Here is an 18,349-nt window from a genome sequence, read left to right on the forward strand (position 1 = left end):
CAGCCAAAGGAAGTGTTGGCTTTGGGGATGACCAGTGAAATATACCTGCTGGAGCGCGTGCTACGGGTGGGTGTTGCTGACCAGTGAGCTGAGATAAGGCGGGGCTTTACCTAGCAAAGCCTTATAGATGACCTGGAGCCAGTGGGTTTGGCGATGAATATGTAGTGAGGGCCAGCCAACGAGAGCATACAGGTCGCAGTTGTGGGTAGTATATGGGGCTTTGGTGACAAAACAGATGGCACTGTGATAGACTACATCCAGTTTGCTGAGTAGAGTGTTGAAGGCTATTTTGTAGATGACATGGCCGAAGTCAAGGATCGGTAGGATAGTCAGTTTTACGAGGGTATGTTTGGCAGCATGAGTGAAGGAGGCTTTGTTGCGAAATAGGATGCCGATTCTAGATGAAATTAGATGAAATTATAATTTAACTACAGCGACAGTGAGAGACTAGGCCTACTCGAAAGAATAGATAGACTACACAAAGACCTACCACTTTCAAAGACTGTGGCTACTTCAAAGTTATTTGTTCAGTTCAGTTTGCTGATTCTTGTACTGGTCTATAGCCTAGATTTGTTTACTCGGCACTGTAGGCAGCCATGTTCCCTCCAAAATACAGATTTTTCAAGAAGACACGTGATGTGTTACAGCTGGTAAACTGGGCAGCTAGGTCTGTGGACACATGCATTGTTACCTTCTGTTGTGCTTTGTCACTTCATAGTATTGACATAGGCTAGGCCAGTGGTTTCCAACCCGTTGTCTGGCCTACTGCAGTAGGTCTGCGGTTATTTAAAAAAATATATATTATAAGATTTTTGTAAAGATTTCGATCACACACTATTTGGATAGTTCGGATAGTCCAGCTCTACAGATAGTCATACTATTAACAAACAATCTATTGACAAGCAAATGCTTGCTAAGGTTACGGGTTAGGGTTAGGTTTAGAATAAGGGTTAAAGTTAGGTTATAGGGCTAGGGTTAGGGTTAAGTTTAGGGTTAGGATAAGGGTTGAGGTTAGAGTTAGGGCTAGAGTTAGGTTTAGTAGATAGTTAGTTGAAATGTTACTGATAGAGCATCTACAGATTGACTATCCAAATAAATTGTTACCAAGATTTATTTAAAAAATGTTTCTCACAAAAATAATAACAGTTGGAAGTATTAGGTCTAATGGTATCGTAAGCGATTTTACATGACTTTCCACAAGGCAATTTGTTTATAATAATAATAATACTCCTTTAATTTGTTACACTCACGGCTGAAATTAACTCAATTTGACTGCCAAGATATTTTATGTGTAAAAGCGCAGTGCAGTAAAAAAAAGAAGATATTTCCACACTATGAGATAAAAAATAACGAAATTAGATTGAAATTGAAATAACACATAACAGAAAATTATGATAATGTCCTTTTCACCAGAAGCAGGCGTGCGGAGAAAGCAGAGCGAGGCTGGTGTAAAGGATGGATCAGGCAAAGTAGTGACTGTATGCTAGCAGGATAGTCCATCTCTCCAATCATCTTTGCTTTTAGTGATGTTGTGTTTCCATAAGTGGATGAATTGGTCTAATTTAGCATGCAAATGAGCTAGAAAAAAGTGAACAATGAAAACATTTTTATTGTTTTGTGTGACTACAGCGCAAGCAATAAAACGCAAAAATAGAGACATTCTAATTGAGCCAGGCGTTAAAGCGGACAACCCGCCCACCCCTGGCTTCAGTTGGGTCATTATAATTCAAAACAATGCATTCTAAAATATATCACAAACGCCTCACACACTCGCCTTTGGTGAGTTTAGGCCATAACAGCTGTTTGAAAAACTTATGCTGGCATTTCAGCCTGTTCAGGTCGGATGGAAGTTTTGGCCCACATCATGACGTCACAATGTGATTGGATTACAATAGACCAATGACTGTTCATCTGGGTAAGGGTGTGTGCTCTAGACCATCCTATCAGCTAATCAGGGCTGTTTATTACATCAATATCTTCAAATGTGTTTCCTAACGCCCACATGATCAGACGGAACATTTCAAGGGTGAAAGGAGGCTCAGGGAAACAAATGATAAAAAATATATGTTGAAGTTATTTTAATTAAATAAACAGACAGTGATTTATTAGACATCTTTAAAAAATAAAACTACAAAGACTGTATGTGCCTTAAAAATATCATGCCATTCTACAAATTGTAAGAACCGACGCTGATGATGAGAAGCAGGTACGGAGAGTTGAACATTTAATTTAGCACAGACATGGAACAGGACAGGAACAGCGTCAGAACCGGGTGATACAAAGACATACGACAATTAAAGCTGAAGCGGGGAACAGAGATGGGGAACAGACAGATATAGGGGAGGAAATAACACAAGTGATTGAGTCCCGGTGAGTGCAATGAATCGCTGATGAGCGTGACGAGGGAAGCAGGTGTGCGTAATGATGGTGGCAGGAGTGCGTGAAGCTGGGCAGAGAGCGGAGAGCGGGAGCAGGCGTGACACAAATTGTGGTCCTTGAGATTTTGATAGTGATTTGGTTGTCCCCCGCAACAGAAAAGGTTTGGAACGGCTGTGCTACGCTACTGTAGTGAACCACTTACGTTACTATCTGTTACACACCAGAACATTTCACTCTAGGTTTACAGTCTAACTCAATCTAATTGTGATGGCAATTCAAATGCTTACATTTTTCCTCAAAATAGGACAGAACACCTCATTTGGATGACTCTGATATTCAGTGTTTGTGATGGAATGGTATGTTGAAGAAACCTTAATTATAATGCAATATTTATTCTGCTCTAACATAGGCATAAATCATTCCACAAGCTAATCTTGGTCTATTTTTGCAAACACAACAACATTATGCCTCTTATTAAAGTGGATATATTTATTAATATGAACAAATTGCTTTTGAAATTACACAGCAAAAAATATATGTATTTTTTGAGGGTTTGGTTAATAACAGATCTACAGACAAGGTTGAAGAGTCACTTTATTTACAAAAATACTGAGAACCAAACAGTCCAGGGAGAGAAAGCGTGAGGGATAATTCCTACAACAGCAGCTAATGACTCCGTTCTACGTCTGTAGACCGTAGCACATCTTGTGTGAATATGCAAACATTAAGACATAGTGTTAGTCGTGTCTGAGCCATGATCTTAGCGTAAGTGTGTGTTGTTGTTGCTGCATTATGCTTGTGTCCGGTAGTACGGTGGCAGTCTGGGCTCCAAGCAGCAGAACAGTATCGTTTACTTTCTGCGGACCGTTTTACCCTTCTTGGAGCTATAAAACGTCAGAAAGACAGAGAAACAGAGTGAGACATCCCATGAAGAGACAATTAATGCACATTTTAATCTATAAATAAAGACTTACATTGACTTTAAGTTACTGAATTGACGTCCAAATTACTTTAGATATGGATGCAAATGTGTGAGTTATGCTGTTCTAATGTTAATATTATAACATTGGTCTAACTAACAATCATCAATCACAACAGACCACTCAAAACAAATCATGGAGTTGTCATGCTTATCCTTTTCACACACCATGCAGCACTTACCATGGACTGGAGGTGATGATGGAATGATTGAAAGCAAAGGAAATATTACATGATTCTCTCACTGACCCGGGTGTTCTATACCACTGTGCACGTGAGGATTCATGGAGTATTTTCTGTCTTTATGGAGGAAATTATCTCTTTTCACATCCTATGGCTATCAGGCTAACAGCCAGTCCTTGGTGGCAGTAAAACACATGATAGCTTCGAGAAATTAGAATGCAACACTGAGAGAGCAAAGAAACAGCAGTCCAAAGCTCAACGTTGAAAGCACACTATTTAGTAATTGGACAGCCATTTCATTGACTTCACAATGAAGAAATTTAAAGTTACCTCAGGATCAGATTTGATGCTTTCATATATTTTCTTTGCTTTTGAATCATTTGACAATGTGACAATACCCACAACGTAGAACACATGGACCAAAGAGAACCAGAGCCTTATACAGTACATTCGGGAAGTATTCAGATCCCTTGACTATTTCCACATTTTGTTACGTTACAGCCTTATTCCAAAATTGATTAAATAAATGTTTTCTCTATCACAGTGCCATCCGTTTTTATGGTAGAGTGGCCAGACGGGAGCCACTCCTCAGTAAAAGGCACATGACAGCCTGCTTGGAGTTTGCCAAAAGGCATCTAAAGACTCTCAGATCATGAGAAACAAGATTCTCTGTTCTGATGAAACCAAGATTTAAGTCTTTGGCCTGAATGGCAAGCATCACGTCTGGAGAAAACCTGGCACCATCCCTACGGTGAGGCATTGTGGTGGCAGCATCATGCTGTGGGGATGTTTTTCAGCGGCAGGGACTGGGAGACTAGTCAGGATCGAGGGAAAGATGAACGGAGCAAAGTACAGAGAGATCCTTGATGAAAATCTGCTCTAGAGCGCTCAGGACCTCAGACTGGGGCGAAGGTTCACCTTCCAACAGGACAATGACCCTAAGCACACAGCCCAGACAATGCAGGAGTGGCTTCGGGACAAGTCTCTGAATGTCCTTGAGTGGCCCAGCCAGAGCCCGGACTTGAACCCGATCGAACATCTCTGGAGAGACCTGAAAGTAGCTGTGCAGCGACGCTCCTCATCCAACCTGACAGAGCTTGAGACGATCTGCATAGAAGAATGGGAGAAACTCCCAAAATACAGGTGTGCCAAGCTTGTAGCGTCATACCCAAGAAGACTCGAGGGTGTAATCGCTGCCAAAGGTGCTTCAACAAAGTACTGAGTAAAAAGGGTCTGAATACTTTTGTAAATGCGATATTTCAGAGTTTATTCTCAATAAAAAACATGTTTCTTCTTTGTCATTATGGGATATTGTGTGAGAATTGATGAGGGAAAAAAACGATTTCATCAATTTTAGAATAAGGCTGTAACGTACCAACGTTTTGAAAAAGTCAAGGGGTCTGAATAGATTTCAAATGCTCTGTATATTCCAAAAAATAAGGTTTGAGACTTACATTACTTACATTACAGCTCAGGAACGTGATGCACAAGAACTTGGCTTTCTTTGTTGACATCCAATAAGTCTGTCATCTTGAACCTGGTTGTCTATATCCTTTGCGATTTGGATTGTCAGTGTCTACTGTATATGTGTTTTGCCAAAGGTATAAGAGTAGTGCTTGTGTTTATGTCCAAAGGGCCAAGAGTATTAAATAAGTCATGTCATAGCAAATTCAGAATGAATGGCTGGCTATGTTTGCCAATACAGTAACATGAATGTCAATCTTGTTCTATAGCAAACTGGTTTCTTCTGTCAGATAGTGAAGGGAGAGATAAACTCAATAGCATTTCATCTCATTGGTGGATTCTAAACTGTAATGTTTTCAGCCATGAACTTACATGAACTGTCCTAAAAACAGTTTTGGCAGAATGATATAGGGGTGGAAGCTACATTACTTACTGTTTCTGTAACATGTCATTGCGGTTCCTGGGAGTGATAACCTGGAAATGACACATTTAACAGCACATTTTACAGGAGACTGACTGACTGACTGATTGACTGAGGCTTTACCTTGGGACTGAGGAGCCCCAATGCTCTCCTTTCTGTGGACTGAATGTCCTGTGGCCAGGGGTTGCCTGCTGTATATGGCAGTATAGGGAAGACCGGACACACACCTAGCCTACCAGACACTCTTACTGAGGACGGGACACCCTAAACTAGACCCTTGCAGACTGCTGCTGTATGAGAAGATTGATATTGTCTTGGGTTTCTGCACTTAGCCTAATCAAAGAGGGAGAATAAAAAATGAATAGGTTTTTATTGATAAAAAAAATAGGACACTGAGAGCATGTGAATAGTTAGACTAGTTGTCTGTGTGTATGTGTCAGTATTAACTCCCCAAATTGCCAAGAATAGAGAGTTTAAGGGAGGAGGACATGCTAGACATGATTAGCCAGACACTACCACTACTGAGTTTTTGTCACTTCTTTCAGTGGGAATGAAATCCAGACAGAATCACTTACCTGTGAATCACACCATTTCTTAAGACTTGACTAGTGACTGGCTTTTAGCTCAGCAGTTCTCTATGGGTCTATGATGGGGTCTCAGTCTAAAGTGCTCGCACATAGACACACTCTAATACCTCTGTAGCATGTCTCAGAATGACATGGTACAGTATGCCATGTGTCATAACCTGTCTGTAACATGGAGTGTTCAACCTGAACACTCCAATTTGATGTCTTCCATGGTGTCTCCTCGATCGATCATTGAGCCTTTTGCTCTGTTTCAGTCGCCACTGTGTTAAGTTTCACATGCAACTTTCTCATTAAGTTTCAGACCATGCACCGCAGTGGCGCTGCAGAGCCCCCTGAGCTGTGACAACTGTCCAGCTATACTTACAATTTACTCAGCTCCTCCACTCTCTTACGCAGGGTTGTGACCTGGAGGAGATATCAAAGCAGAGTTGCGTTCATATCTGAGAGGCCGTGACTGAGGCCACCAAGCAGATGGTGAGACTTGATTTTACTCAGGTAAGACTTTGAATTTTCCAGGGTATCTAAAGATACAATATCTTACAGGGTGTCTTACATGACCCATGTCTGTAACAACCTAAGGAAAAACTGATAATGTGGTGACTGAGCTAGACGTTTTATCAGGTGACGGTTAATAACAGTACCGTCCGTACTGCCACAGGGGAATGCGGTCGTGTCCAAAGGTATATGCTCTAAGAACGGAGCCAGTCATATTATCAGCTTAGCTCTTGTTTAGAGCGAGTGAAATGAAAAGATTAAGTCATTTACTTGAATGTAATGTGTCTTTAAAATATATCACAAGGCGCCCCACAATTCTTTCAGATGTGCATATTGCTGTATGTATGTATGTATGTATGTATGTATGTATGTATGTATGTATGTATGTATGTATGTATGTATGTATGTATGTATGTATGTATGTATGTATGTATGTATGTATGCATCACTGGGATAACTTACAGTATATTTCTCTTTTCTTTAACCAGGTCATCGGATACATACCTCATACTTCTGCCTCTTCAGCCTCTCGATGTGGTCAAACTTCTCAGACTCCAGTGTCTGCATCCATTCATGCAGCTCCTTTGCCTTCTCCCTAGAGCAGAGCAAGCAAGAAGACTCTGTGAGTTCAAACTCTCTGTGGAGATTCCATATTTACACCTGAGGTTGAATACTTGATTGTGATTGGCTGAAGGTTGTTCTTAAAGTGCATTCATTTCAGATACCGAGACAGTTGCAAAAGCTATTGTACTTGTACCTGACTTTTCCCGTTGTAGGCCTGATTCTCCTTGCCAAAACAAAACACTACGCACACCGTACTGTACAAAAAGCCCAAGTCGGTTACTTGAACTGTTTCTTACTTCAGTTTCTCTTCATTCAGATGGTCGATGTTCAGGGCCTTGCGTCTGCCTGCCAGGATCTTCTTCTTCTTCTCTCTCTCAGTTTCCTTCTTCCCACCTCTCTTTGAGTCAGCCTGTTACAAATGAATGGCAGTGGTTACAAGGGGCAAGTCCATCGATCACACACGTACACACATAACTCATTGTTTTTTTTCATGTTTTTTTTCTGAATTACATGTTATATACAAGTACGTGATATTTGTTCTATTCATAACATATGGTTCTGTGAAGACTGGCTGGTCGCTAGGTCACCTTCTGCAGATGGCTGCTGTAGTTGGAGCCCATGCTGGACAGGGCAGACTTCTTCTTTGCGTCCTCATCAGCCTTCTTCTTGGTATCTGCCTCCTCCCTCTTCAGCCTCTCCTCCTGTATGAGAGATCACAGCACAAAGTCAGTGCGTTGTAGTTGTAGGTCACATGTTGACAGAACGCTGATAGTTGAAGAAAACTCGGAGGGGTCGATAGTGGTCCCCGGCGGAGGACACAAACCTCACGTCTCGCCGCGCGCTCCTTCTCCTTCTCGCTACGGATCCTGTTCTGCTCGGCCCTCTCAGCCCTACGCTTCTCCTGCAGACGGACACACAGATACACATGGTTGGTTGTATTACCTTTGGTCACCAGTGGGCACTGCAGTGTCTTATCATTTTGTCATGGTTGTATTCCCCAGGAACTAAATGTTAGCAAGCAGGAGTGAACTACCTGAACTTGTCCAATAAGAAAACCTTGATTTTATTTACGACCTTGTATTAATTTTCAAATTTGACCCATGTGTATGCAGAGTGATGTCATTTACTCATTCTTACTCACAATTCTTTCTTTGAGGGCGATGAGCTCTTCCTCCTCCTTCTTTCTGTGCTCAAAGTGAGCATCGATCAGGCCCTGCAGCTCAACAAGATCCTTGTTCTGACGTTTTTTCTGCATGTCCTGTAAGGTTAGGAAGTAGAGCCATGTGTTAAGTACATGTCGTCAACTCTGACATTAGCCCTGGTATTATCCAGCCAGCTGTCTCCAGATGGTCATGATGTATGGAGGGCTACTTACGTCAAAGTCCACTTTATCGCCATCAGGAATCTTTGGTACCCTGAGAAGTGTCAATATAAAAATACAGTGAATCTATGGGTAGTAAAATAATATAAATAAATAACATTTAATTTTTACGCACGTAATAAAAAATGTATAATGTTAGGGGTAATGCAACACTGTAAGACAGCAGAAAATTTCAAATATTTTTATTTTTTATTTTTTACTGTCACTGTTTTGTTTTCTGTTGCTTTTGTTATGTTTTATGTCATCTTGTTTGTAATGAAATATTGATGTGATGTTGACCTGAAATAAGGACAATGCAATAATAACAAAAATATATATATGTGTCGGGGGGCTAGGGTCAGTTTGTTATATCTGGAGTACTTCTCCTGTCTTATCCGGTGTCCTGTGTGAATTTAAGTATGCTCTCTCTAATTCTCTCTTTCTCTCTTTCTTTCTCTCTCTCGGAGGACCTGAGCCCTAGGACCATGCCTCAGGACTACCTGGCATGATGACTCCTTGCTGTCCCCAGTCCACCTGGCCGTGCTGCTGCTCCAGTTTCAACGGTTCTGCCTGCGGCTATGGAACCCTGACCTGTTCACCGGACGTGCTACCTGTCCCAGACCTGCTGTTTTCAACTCTCTAGAGACAGCAGGAGCGGTAGAGATACTCTTAATGATCGGCTATGAAAAGCCAACTGACATTTACTCCTGAGGTGCTGACTTGCTGCCCTCTCGACAACTCCTGTGATTATTATTATTTGACCATGCTGGTCATTTATGAACATTTGAACATCTTGGCCATGTTCTGTTATAATCTCCACCCGGCACGGCCAGAAGAGGACTGGCCACCCCTCATAGCCTGGTTCCTCTCTAGGTTTCTTCCTAGGTTTTGGCCTTTCTAGGGAGTTTTTCCTAGCCATCGTGCTTCTACACCTGCATTGCTTGCTGTTTGGGGTTTTAGGCAGGGTTTCTGTACAGCACTTTGAGATATCAGCGGATGTAAGAAGGGATATATAAATACATTTGATTTGATTTGATATCTAAAAAAAGAAAGAAACATTCATATTTGGTGCGTTAGGCCTATATAGAATAAGACAGCTGGAGGCTTTGACTACCACAGTTAAGAATGTAGTATTTGTTTTATGAGAGATTGAAATGGAAATGGAAATATGAAGGCAGTCATTTCTATGTAGTAATCCTACACATCTAGAAATGTGTACAAACAAATGAGGGGTTACATGAAATGATGACTTACTTGAACTGTGGCTTTTGGGCTGTTTATTAAGAAATGAAGAGGAGGACAAGTACATGTTATTGGGTTAGATATGTACAAATCAGCATAAAGCAAATGAGTAATTATCAGGCAAAAAAGATTCAGGCATTACTTGAATGAATATTTGATTGTTTCTACATTAAATGGAGGAAAAAAATGGATCTGCGGTAGATACTGCAGAAATGCCTGGCTTTCAATTTGAGGTGGTGGATGTTTGTTAGTGCTATGAAAATCAGCAGAGAAATAACCACCAAAAGAAAAATCAAAATCTCAGCTATTGACTTTACATAAACAGCTTTGCACACACAATTGAAGAATGTGAACATGTGTTACGTGTGCTTGATTTCATTCTAGTGTTCAAGTCTACTTATATTACAGGAAAATAGTATAATAACAAATATTCCTGCTGAAAGACAAGCAAAGGGTTTAACTTTAAAAGAGAAATGTTATAACTGTGTAATGTTTATCGTTTGACCCGCACACCATTTTTCACAAGCAAGACAACAGAGATTTCATTGTTAGAAGAGCATGTTCTTTCTCTTGTTATGTGTTTGGTACATGCCGTGCTAATAATGAGTAGGCACAGCAGGGAGGGGTGAACAGTGGGGTCACTGCGCGGTTAAGCAAATGTTAGCATTTCATATTCTTCCATCCTTTTTCTTATTTCTTTCCCAAAATACACCATTTAAAAATGGATTTGATTAACTGATGTGTAGTTTTTCTTTGTCCTACCAGTCAGCCAATTTCACGGTAATTCTAGATCTGACAAACAGGTATGACAGAGCAGACATTCCCCCAATACAGCGAGACCTCAGACCTGGGACATGGACAATATATACATACGCATTCCTATATACCAACCAGAGTGACACAGATAATTAATCTTTAATCAACATACCTTCCTCTTCAACGACCTCTGCATGCAGCAAGCAATGAAAATAAAAGCAAAATGAACAGCGTTAGCAATGGCAACAAGGGTTGACTAATAAGCCATAGGCTGCATACTCTACCTAAGCTTCAGCATTTGCGTCATCTCATTTTAATATTTCAACTGGAAATGACACTTTGTCGGGCTAAGCACTATGATTTACTTTAGCGCAACACTTCAGCAGTTTGTGGAAGTACAATAATGAATTTGTGAACGTGTCTCACACAAAAGCGCCTCAAAGTATCGTTCAGTTAAAACTAGAATCCTTAGTTGAAACAAAAAGAGAGTGGCACCCAGCCTCTGTTTGGGTAAAAGCTGAGGGATGGGACTGGAGAAATGTAACCACTCTCAGATTCATAGACAGTGCTATTGATTCAACGACTGACCATCCATGATATAAAAATTACAGTTTTAACCATGTTTGGAAGCTATACAGTCTCTTTACATTTACATTGTTTACAAACATTGGAGTAAAAGCTTATATTTTGGGTTCTGATGAGGTACAACAGTTGAACTAAGCTCAAGCATAAGTTATATTCTTCAAGAATCAATGGGTATACACTGAGTATACCAAAAATAAGGAACACCTTTGACAAGGTGTCAAAAGCATTCCATATGGATGCTGGCCCATGTTGATTCCAATGCTTCCCACAGTTGTGTCAAGTTGGCTGGATGTCCTTTGGGTGGTGGACCATTCTTGATATACACGGGAAAGTGTTGAGAGTGAAAAACCCAGCAGCCTTGCTGGCACCTACTACCGTACCCCTTTCAAAGGCACTTCAATATTTTCTCTCGCCCATTCACCCTCTGAATGGCACACATACACAATCCATGTCTCAATTGTCTCAAGGCTTAGAAATCCTTCTTTAACCTGTCTCCTCCCTTTTATCTACACAAATTGAAGTGGATTTAACAAGTGACATTAATAAGGGATCATAGCTTTCACCTGTATTTACCTGGTCAGTCTGTAATGGAAAGAGCAGGTGTTCTTAATGTTTTGTACACTCAGTGTATATCATTAATTTATACCTCCAAAAAATGTAGCAACTAAGGATTCTAACTTTAAGAAGGGACTGTCACAACAAACAAATGTTCAGAGTGCATGTACAGTATAATCAGGATTATGCCTTTTCAGGCTCATAGTAGAAGCACAGGGGTATTTTTGCTCCTTTTAGAGTAACGAGAATAAACAGTGCAGGATATCTACTATATTTTGATACACTGATGTTGACTTACATTAGTGATCATAGCTTAGAGTTGGAAGTCTAATGCGTATATACATATAGACAACAATTGTATTGCTGTATACTAAAAAAAATGCTGGGTTGTTTGGTTGACCCAACTGCTTGGTTGCAGGCAGTTTGGCTGTTTTCTTTAAAAAGAGCCAGATTGGATTGTTGATTCTGGGTTATTGGTGCTGGTTTATTGAGATACAATGCCTTCAGAAAGTATTCAAACCCTGTGACTTACTCCACATTTTGTTGTGTTACAGCCTGAATTCAAAATGAATTCACTGTCTTCTTGGAAAAACAACTCCATTGTAGATTTGACCTTGTGTTTTAGTTTATTGTCCTGCTGAATTAATCTTCCAGTGTCTGGTGGAAAGCAGACTGAACCAGGTTTTCCTCTAGGATTTTGCCTGTGCTTAGCTCCATTCCGTTTCTTTTTATCCTGAAAAACTCCCCATTCCTTAACGATTATAAGCATACCCATAACATAAATGCAGCTACAACTATGCATGAAAATATGGATAGTGGTACTCAGTAATGGGTGTATTGAATTTGTCCCAAACAAAAAACTTTGCATTCAGGGCAAAAAGTTAATTGCGTTGCTACATATTTTGCAGTATTAATTTAGTGCAAACAGTATGCCTGTTTTGGAAAACATTTATTCTGTACTGGCTTCCTTCTTTTCACTTTTTCAATTAGGTTGGTATTGTGGAGTAACTACAATGTTGTTGATCCATCCTCAGTTTTCTCCTATCACAGCCATTAAACTCTGTAACTATTTTAAAGTCATCATGGACCTCATGGTGAAATCCCTGAAAGGTTTCCTTCCTCTCCGGCAACTGAAATAGCAAGGACGTCTGTATCTTTGTAGTGTATTGATACACCCTCCAAAGTATAATTAACAACTTAACCATGCTCAAAAGGATATCCAATGTCTGCTTTTAATTTTTTTTACCCATTTACCAATAGGTGCCCTTCTTTGCGAGCCATTGGAAAACCTAGGTCTTTGTAGTTGAATCTGTGTTTGAAAACCACTGCTTGACTGAGGGACCTTATAGATAATTGTATGTGTGGGGTACAGAGATGAGGTAGTCACTCAAAAATAATGTTAAACACTATTATTGCACACAGAGTGAGTCCATATTATGCGACTTGTTAAGCAAATTGTTACTGCTGAACTTATTTAGGCTTGCCCTAACAAAGGGGTTTAATACTAATTGACATTTCAGCTTTTCAATTTTTATTAATTTACAATTGTTTTGAAAAACACAATTCCACTTTGAATTATGGGGTATTGTGTCTAGGTCAGTGACAAAAAATCTCAATTTAGTCCATTTTAAATTCAGGCAGTAACACAACAAAATCTGGAAAAAGTTGAGTGGTGTGTATACTTTCTGAAGGCACTGTATGATCAGAAGCGTTTAGAAGCGTACTTCAGTAGGGGCGTGGCTTACATATTTTTTTGCCAACCATGAGAGTAAAAGTAATTCCTGTTAATCTGTTCTGTTGTATAGTTATCACATGTTAAGGTTGAACATTGACATGATGAACAGGAATGAGATTTACTCTCACGGGTGGCCAATAAGAGCTGTCTGAATATTCACGGCCATAATAAGCCACGCCTCCTGAAAATAATTTAAGGATTACATACAATAAGACACAGCTGCTAGGTCACCCCAGCGTGAAAGTTAAAAATACCCAACTGATGGTTAAATTAACCCTTGTTTGGATAATCCCAACAACCCAACATGTTGGGTTATTCACGCAACCCAACTGGCTCGGTCAAAATAACCCAGTGTGTGTTCTGTCCAATATTTACCCAGCGCTGGTTGTTAGGTTCTTTTTAATCCAGCATTTTTTTGTGTATCAATGAGGCAGCAGTTTGCCCTAGGCCTAAAAGCAGCGAGAACGGAACAGGGAATTGGGCATATTTATTTGCACATTCTAAATGGGAACATATAACTAATAACATACAACTAATAATACAGTGCATGCATCCATTGTCTTGGCCAGCTATGAAGGGAAGGTACTACATTAAAGTAAATGTAGAACAAGAAAGTACACTAGGGATATATCCCATTATCGACACTAGCATACCACTTAAAATATGTCCAATGTATTGGATTCTAAGGGGTATGCTACTATGGACATTGGAACACATCCCTAGCTATATTAGTCTTAGGTCTGTCTGGCTGTAACAGGTGGAGCGCACTGCTGCATCTAAAAGGATGATAGAATACCCCATGCCAACATACCTTCCGCCTCTGGTTCTGGCTCAGGCTCTGCCTCTGGCTCGGGCTCTGGCTCAGGCTCTGCCTCTGGTTCTGGGGCTGCCTCTGGGGCCACTTCTACCTCTTCCTCTACCACTTCTTCTTCTACTACCTCTTCAACTACCTCTTCAACTACTTCTTCTGCTATGGCTACACAACATGCAGTGAGTAACCAGGGAGAGGAAGGTGAATGGAGAGGTTAATGAATGGAAGCATGAGAAAGAGGGTGAGTTATTTAGAACAGAAGAGAGATATGGAGGTTAAAAGAGGAGATGAGTTTATGGGCGTAACCACCGGGTGGCGCTATATGAGGCAGAGAAAATAGCAAGCAGGAGAAAGAGTTCAGGGGTCAATGAATAGATCTATAGAGGCAATACTGGACAATGTGTTGATGCTTCCTACATACAGGGACCTGAAATTGACCTTGCTTTGCTACTTTTCTACTATACAAACACTTCTGCCAATTACGAAGGTTTGTTTGCCGACGAGGTATCTTCTAATTTGGTATATCTAGTCTGACATGAGCCTGTAGTTTCTAACTCTGCAGATCAATCTTTTCTGCAATGACCATATTGTAAGTTCAAGTTAAAGTCTGATGAAGTAAGGTGAAGTGGTAGCATTAGCATTATCCAACATGCTATGAGGATCAAGAGCGACACAGCTGACAAATTAGTATAGATGACATGAACATTTTCATTGTCTGCGCGTCATTGTTTTTTACCTTCTCCCTCGCCTCCACGGATATAAACAAAAATTTCGGAGAAAGAAAGGAGTAAAACAATAGTATTACCAAAATAATCCGGCTGCATCCAATATATCAGTATATAATATAATATTTAGTATATATATTATATACTGTAAATATGGGTATAGTAGGGATCAATTGTATGCATACACAGTACAGTCCTCCATAGCTGATCAAATGGCAGTTCACAAAGTGCTGTTAAATCAGGTCTCTTGAGAAGGCTTTTGAGCAGACAAAACATGTCAAGGCCTGATAGTATAATAGGATTGATTTATCTCCCTCCATAAAGAGGAGATATGTATTTTTATTCAGACAGAATATGTACAAACTAGGAGGACAGTATAACTGTGAAAGGTCTAGATAGTTTCAGGGGCCTGTTGCTAACAGACTAGTGGATGTATGTGGTCTGACATTTAGAAAATAATTTAAAGGAATGCATTAATTCATTTTAAATGCATCATGCTCAATTTAGTTCATGGCCTGTTATCAACATTGGCTCCTGAAACCATTCATCAATAAGTCATGACTAAGTCATGGCCTTCTCTACATTTAAAGTATCGAAAATCAATGTATGCTGTTGTGCAATAGAGGGCAGTTTTGAACACAACTTGAAACCTAAGGAGTCAAGCCAAGTTTCTCCATTGCGTTTAACTATTCTACATTGAGGATCGAAATCAGTTAGGCATTGGTTAAAAAACATACAGAATGTTTCAGCATATGATTGAACAATTACCAATTGAAAATGACTAGGATAATGAAAAGATACAATAATGATACATGGCAATAATATAGTAATAATGTAACTTACCCTCGCTGTGAAAGGATAGAAAAAGGATAGAAAAAGATATTGCAAGTTTAGTCAGGCAGTCAAAACAACTCACCAAAATGAAATCTGGATGAGGTAATCATGATGATGCAAAATAATGCTGCAAATACTTACACTTCCTCTGTGTCAGACATGGTGACAGTGGACTTTGCACCTGAGGTGCAAAATGGGTACAAGGGTACAAGGGAAGAAAGAGAGACACTTTCACTAAGACGCCAAGGAGGCAACACTCAAGTCACTAGCATTATTTATAGCATGGGGTTATGATCGATGCCAGACTGTAAAATGTCTACTCCCATTACCAGAACCCAACCCTAATGGGGGAACATTTTGTCGACATTTTTGAATAAATTGTGGCACAGAGAAATTTGCTGAATTTGTAAAGGGATTTCTTTTGAATCTACAAAGCTCTAAACCCGCACATTTTTATGGCTGTTTTCTAATTAGTGTTAGGAAAATATACTAAAATTCAACACGCTGCCAATTCTGCTTCTCAGACGATAAATGAGAAGGCACCCACGCAAATATTCATGGCCTTTTTTTTTACCTCCCCCCCTCCCTCCCTCTTTCCCTGGATGCTAGAGTCATGTTCCATGAGACCACAGGTCAATGTGAAGGTCAAAATCTAAGGTCCAAATTCCATGCCTCAACATAGGTGCTAGAATACATGCATCTTTAGAAACATGACGATCTAACTCTTTATCAACATTTTAAAGGGATTCGGTCCCTTTTAGACCAATTTAGTAAGCCATGGCTAGCATTTTGCTTCTGATTTAGTTTTAGTTTTGCAACTTATTGTTATCTTGTCAGACAATGTATCATTATCTGATAAATCCCCAAAGTTACACATTTTGAATTGATTAGCGTGCATTACAAGGATGTTCACAAAACATTCACCTTTGCATTTGTAAACCATAACTTCTATAACTGGGCCACCCTAGAGACCTACTCACACATTACAACTATTCCTAAACAGACAGCTGCAAATGTCTTTAAGAAATGGGTCCAGGATCCGATTTCCAAAGCACAGATCAGGTTCTTTCTCTTGGAATAGTATCAGTAATTCCCATTTAATTTCCTTATGTGGACATCTCCCTCTCACATAGGCATTACAGGCACTTTTCCATGATTCCATTATGTCATATTAACTTGTTAAAGATACAAAACAAAAATGGGGACATAGGGAATAATGAAAGAACATGAAACTGTTTGACAATGTAAAAGACTGAAAGTCAAAGGTTGTTTCTTGAAATTACAATCATATTATCATAGCTATAGATTTCTGGATTGATTTCACAAATCAGGCTATTGTTCAATGGGCCCTGTAACATTAGTAGAGTGTCTATGTGTTTATCCTATAAGAATGGAAGGTTCAACGTGCCACCACGTTCTCATAGTTCACAGGTCTCCAGAATAACAGAATGTCACACCTTTCTCTCTATTAAACTATCACTGACTTTGCTGTGACGTAAAACACGCAAACATTTCTGTCCACTAGATATGTGTCCAGCTATCTGTTTACCATATCACAAAAGACCAGTATAGTGCTAACAATACTGTTCTCAACCCTAACATTGAGGTAACATGGAGCATATCTCTAAGATTCTCTCATCTTAGCCTCCATTTTGATTTAAACCATTGGATCAGCTCCACAACATAGCTACATGTCTTAGAGGGCCATTTTTAAATCCCAGTCTTGCGATAGCCTGTTGGAGCCAGGCCTCACCCCCAGAACAACAAGAACGGACTTTCACACCTATACCAGCATTTCTTGACACAAAATGTTGACACTTCATTTTACATGCCCAGTGGCTTTCAAGAATTATATTCTTGCAAAAAGAGACACCCACAATCTTGATCAAGTCAAGCTAGAAGCTTATGTAGAAACCTGTATGTTCCCTTCATCTGTCCCTATCCCCCTGGTGGGTCCTTTCACCCTTGACCTCAACATTACTATGGAGCAGCCGACTGCTTTAAAGCCTGAGTGTTCCAACACAGTGGCAGTGGTTTTGCACGTGTGGATTCAGCTGTTCTTGAAAGGAGACAGCTAGGGGGGCCCTGAGCTCTTAACGTTGCACTTGATCTGAAGCTTTTTATCTATCTATCTATCTTTCTCACTCACTCACTCACTCACTCACTCACTCACTCACTCACTCACTCACTCACTCACTCACTCACTCACTCACTCACTCACTCACTCACTCACTCACTCACTCACTCACTCACTCACTCACTCACTCACTCACTCCTCTTATTCCACTGACTCTCTCTTCCTTCCAACCACTCTCACTCTTTCTCTCTTACCTCAGAATAGCGGAAAGAAGAAGTGAGCTCCCTGGTGGCCGAGACTGGCTGTAAGGTTCTGCAGAATTACAACCCTGATTATGTCCTTCTGTTATACTGACACTTGATCCAAGGAAGGTCCCTATTGGACAAGGAAGCGTCGGAGGCGAGGCCCCAATGGGTATGTCTTGACGTCTTACACCCGGCACTTAATAAGGAAATGGATAAATTGTGGGGTAGGGAGGGAGGGTCAAGTTTGGAGAGGGACAGCCAACGCCCCTGTTGCTATATTTGCCATCACATTAGGCAAGCAAAATTAACCCAAGAGGAACGTCAGTCGAGGCAATCAGATGGTAGACTTGTTC

The 18,349-nt window shown here is 40.3% G+C and overlaps 1 protein-coding gene across 3 annotated transcripts; it reads right to left on the minus strand.

The window, feature by feature from the left end:
* Positions 1–2,955: 2,955 nt before the first annotated feature.
* On the minus strand, positions 2,956–18,098 carry LOC139530212 (troponin T, fast skeletal muscle isoforms-like). Of its 3 annotated transcripts, XM_071326412.1 has the most exons (12): positions 17,986–18,098; positions 14,116–14,280; positions 10,602–10,619; positions 9,686–9,704; positions 8,447–8,486; positions 8,213–8,329; positions 7,895–7,972; positions 7,659–7,772; positions 7,368–7,480; positions 7,012–7,102; positions 6,377–6,417; positions 2,956–3,263 (listed from the first exon to the last, which is right to left on the minus strand). In XM_071326412.1, exons 6-12 carry the CDS (start codon positions 8,324–8,326, stop codon positions 3,230–3,232), a joined length of 585 nt encoding a protein of 194 aa, XP_071182513.1. In that variant the 5' UTR covers positions 8,327–8,329; positions 8,447–8,486; positions 9,686–9,704; positions 10,602–10,619; positions 14,116–14,280; positions 17,986–18,098; the 3' UTR covers positions 2,956–3,229. The 3 variants fall into 3 exon arrangements, with proteins under 3 accessions (XP_071182513.1, XP_071182514.1, XP_071182512.1); XM_071326413.1 differs by lacking the exon at positions 10,602–10,619; XM_071326411.1 differs by lacking the exons at positions 10,602–10,619; positions 14,116–14,280; positions 17,986–18,098 and adding an exon at positions 14,852–14,954.
* Positions 18,099–18,349: the final 251 nt, after the last annotated feature.

The sequence above is a fragment of the Salvelinus alpinus genome, chromosome 9 (assembly GCF_045679555.1).
Source record: "Salvelinus alpinus chromosome 9, SLU_Salpinus.1, whole genome shotgun sequence".
Classification (NCBI taxonomy): Eukaryota; Metazoa; Chordata; class Actinopteri; order Salmoniformes; family Salmonidae; genus Salvelinus; species Salvelinus alpinus.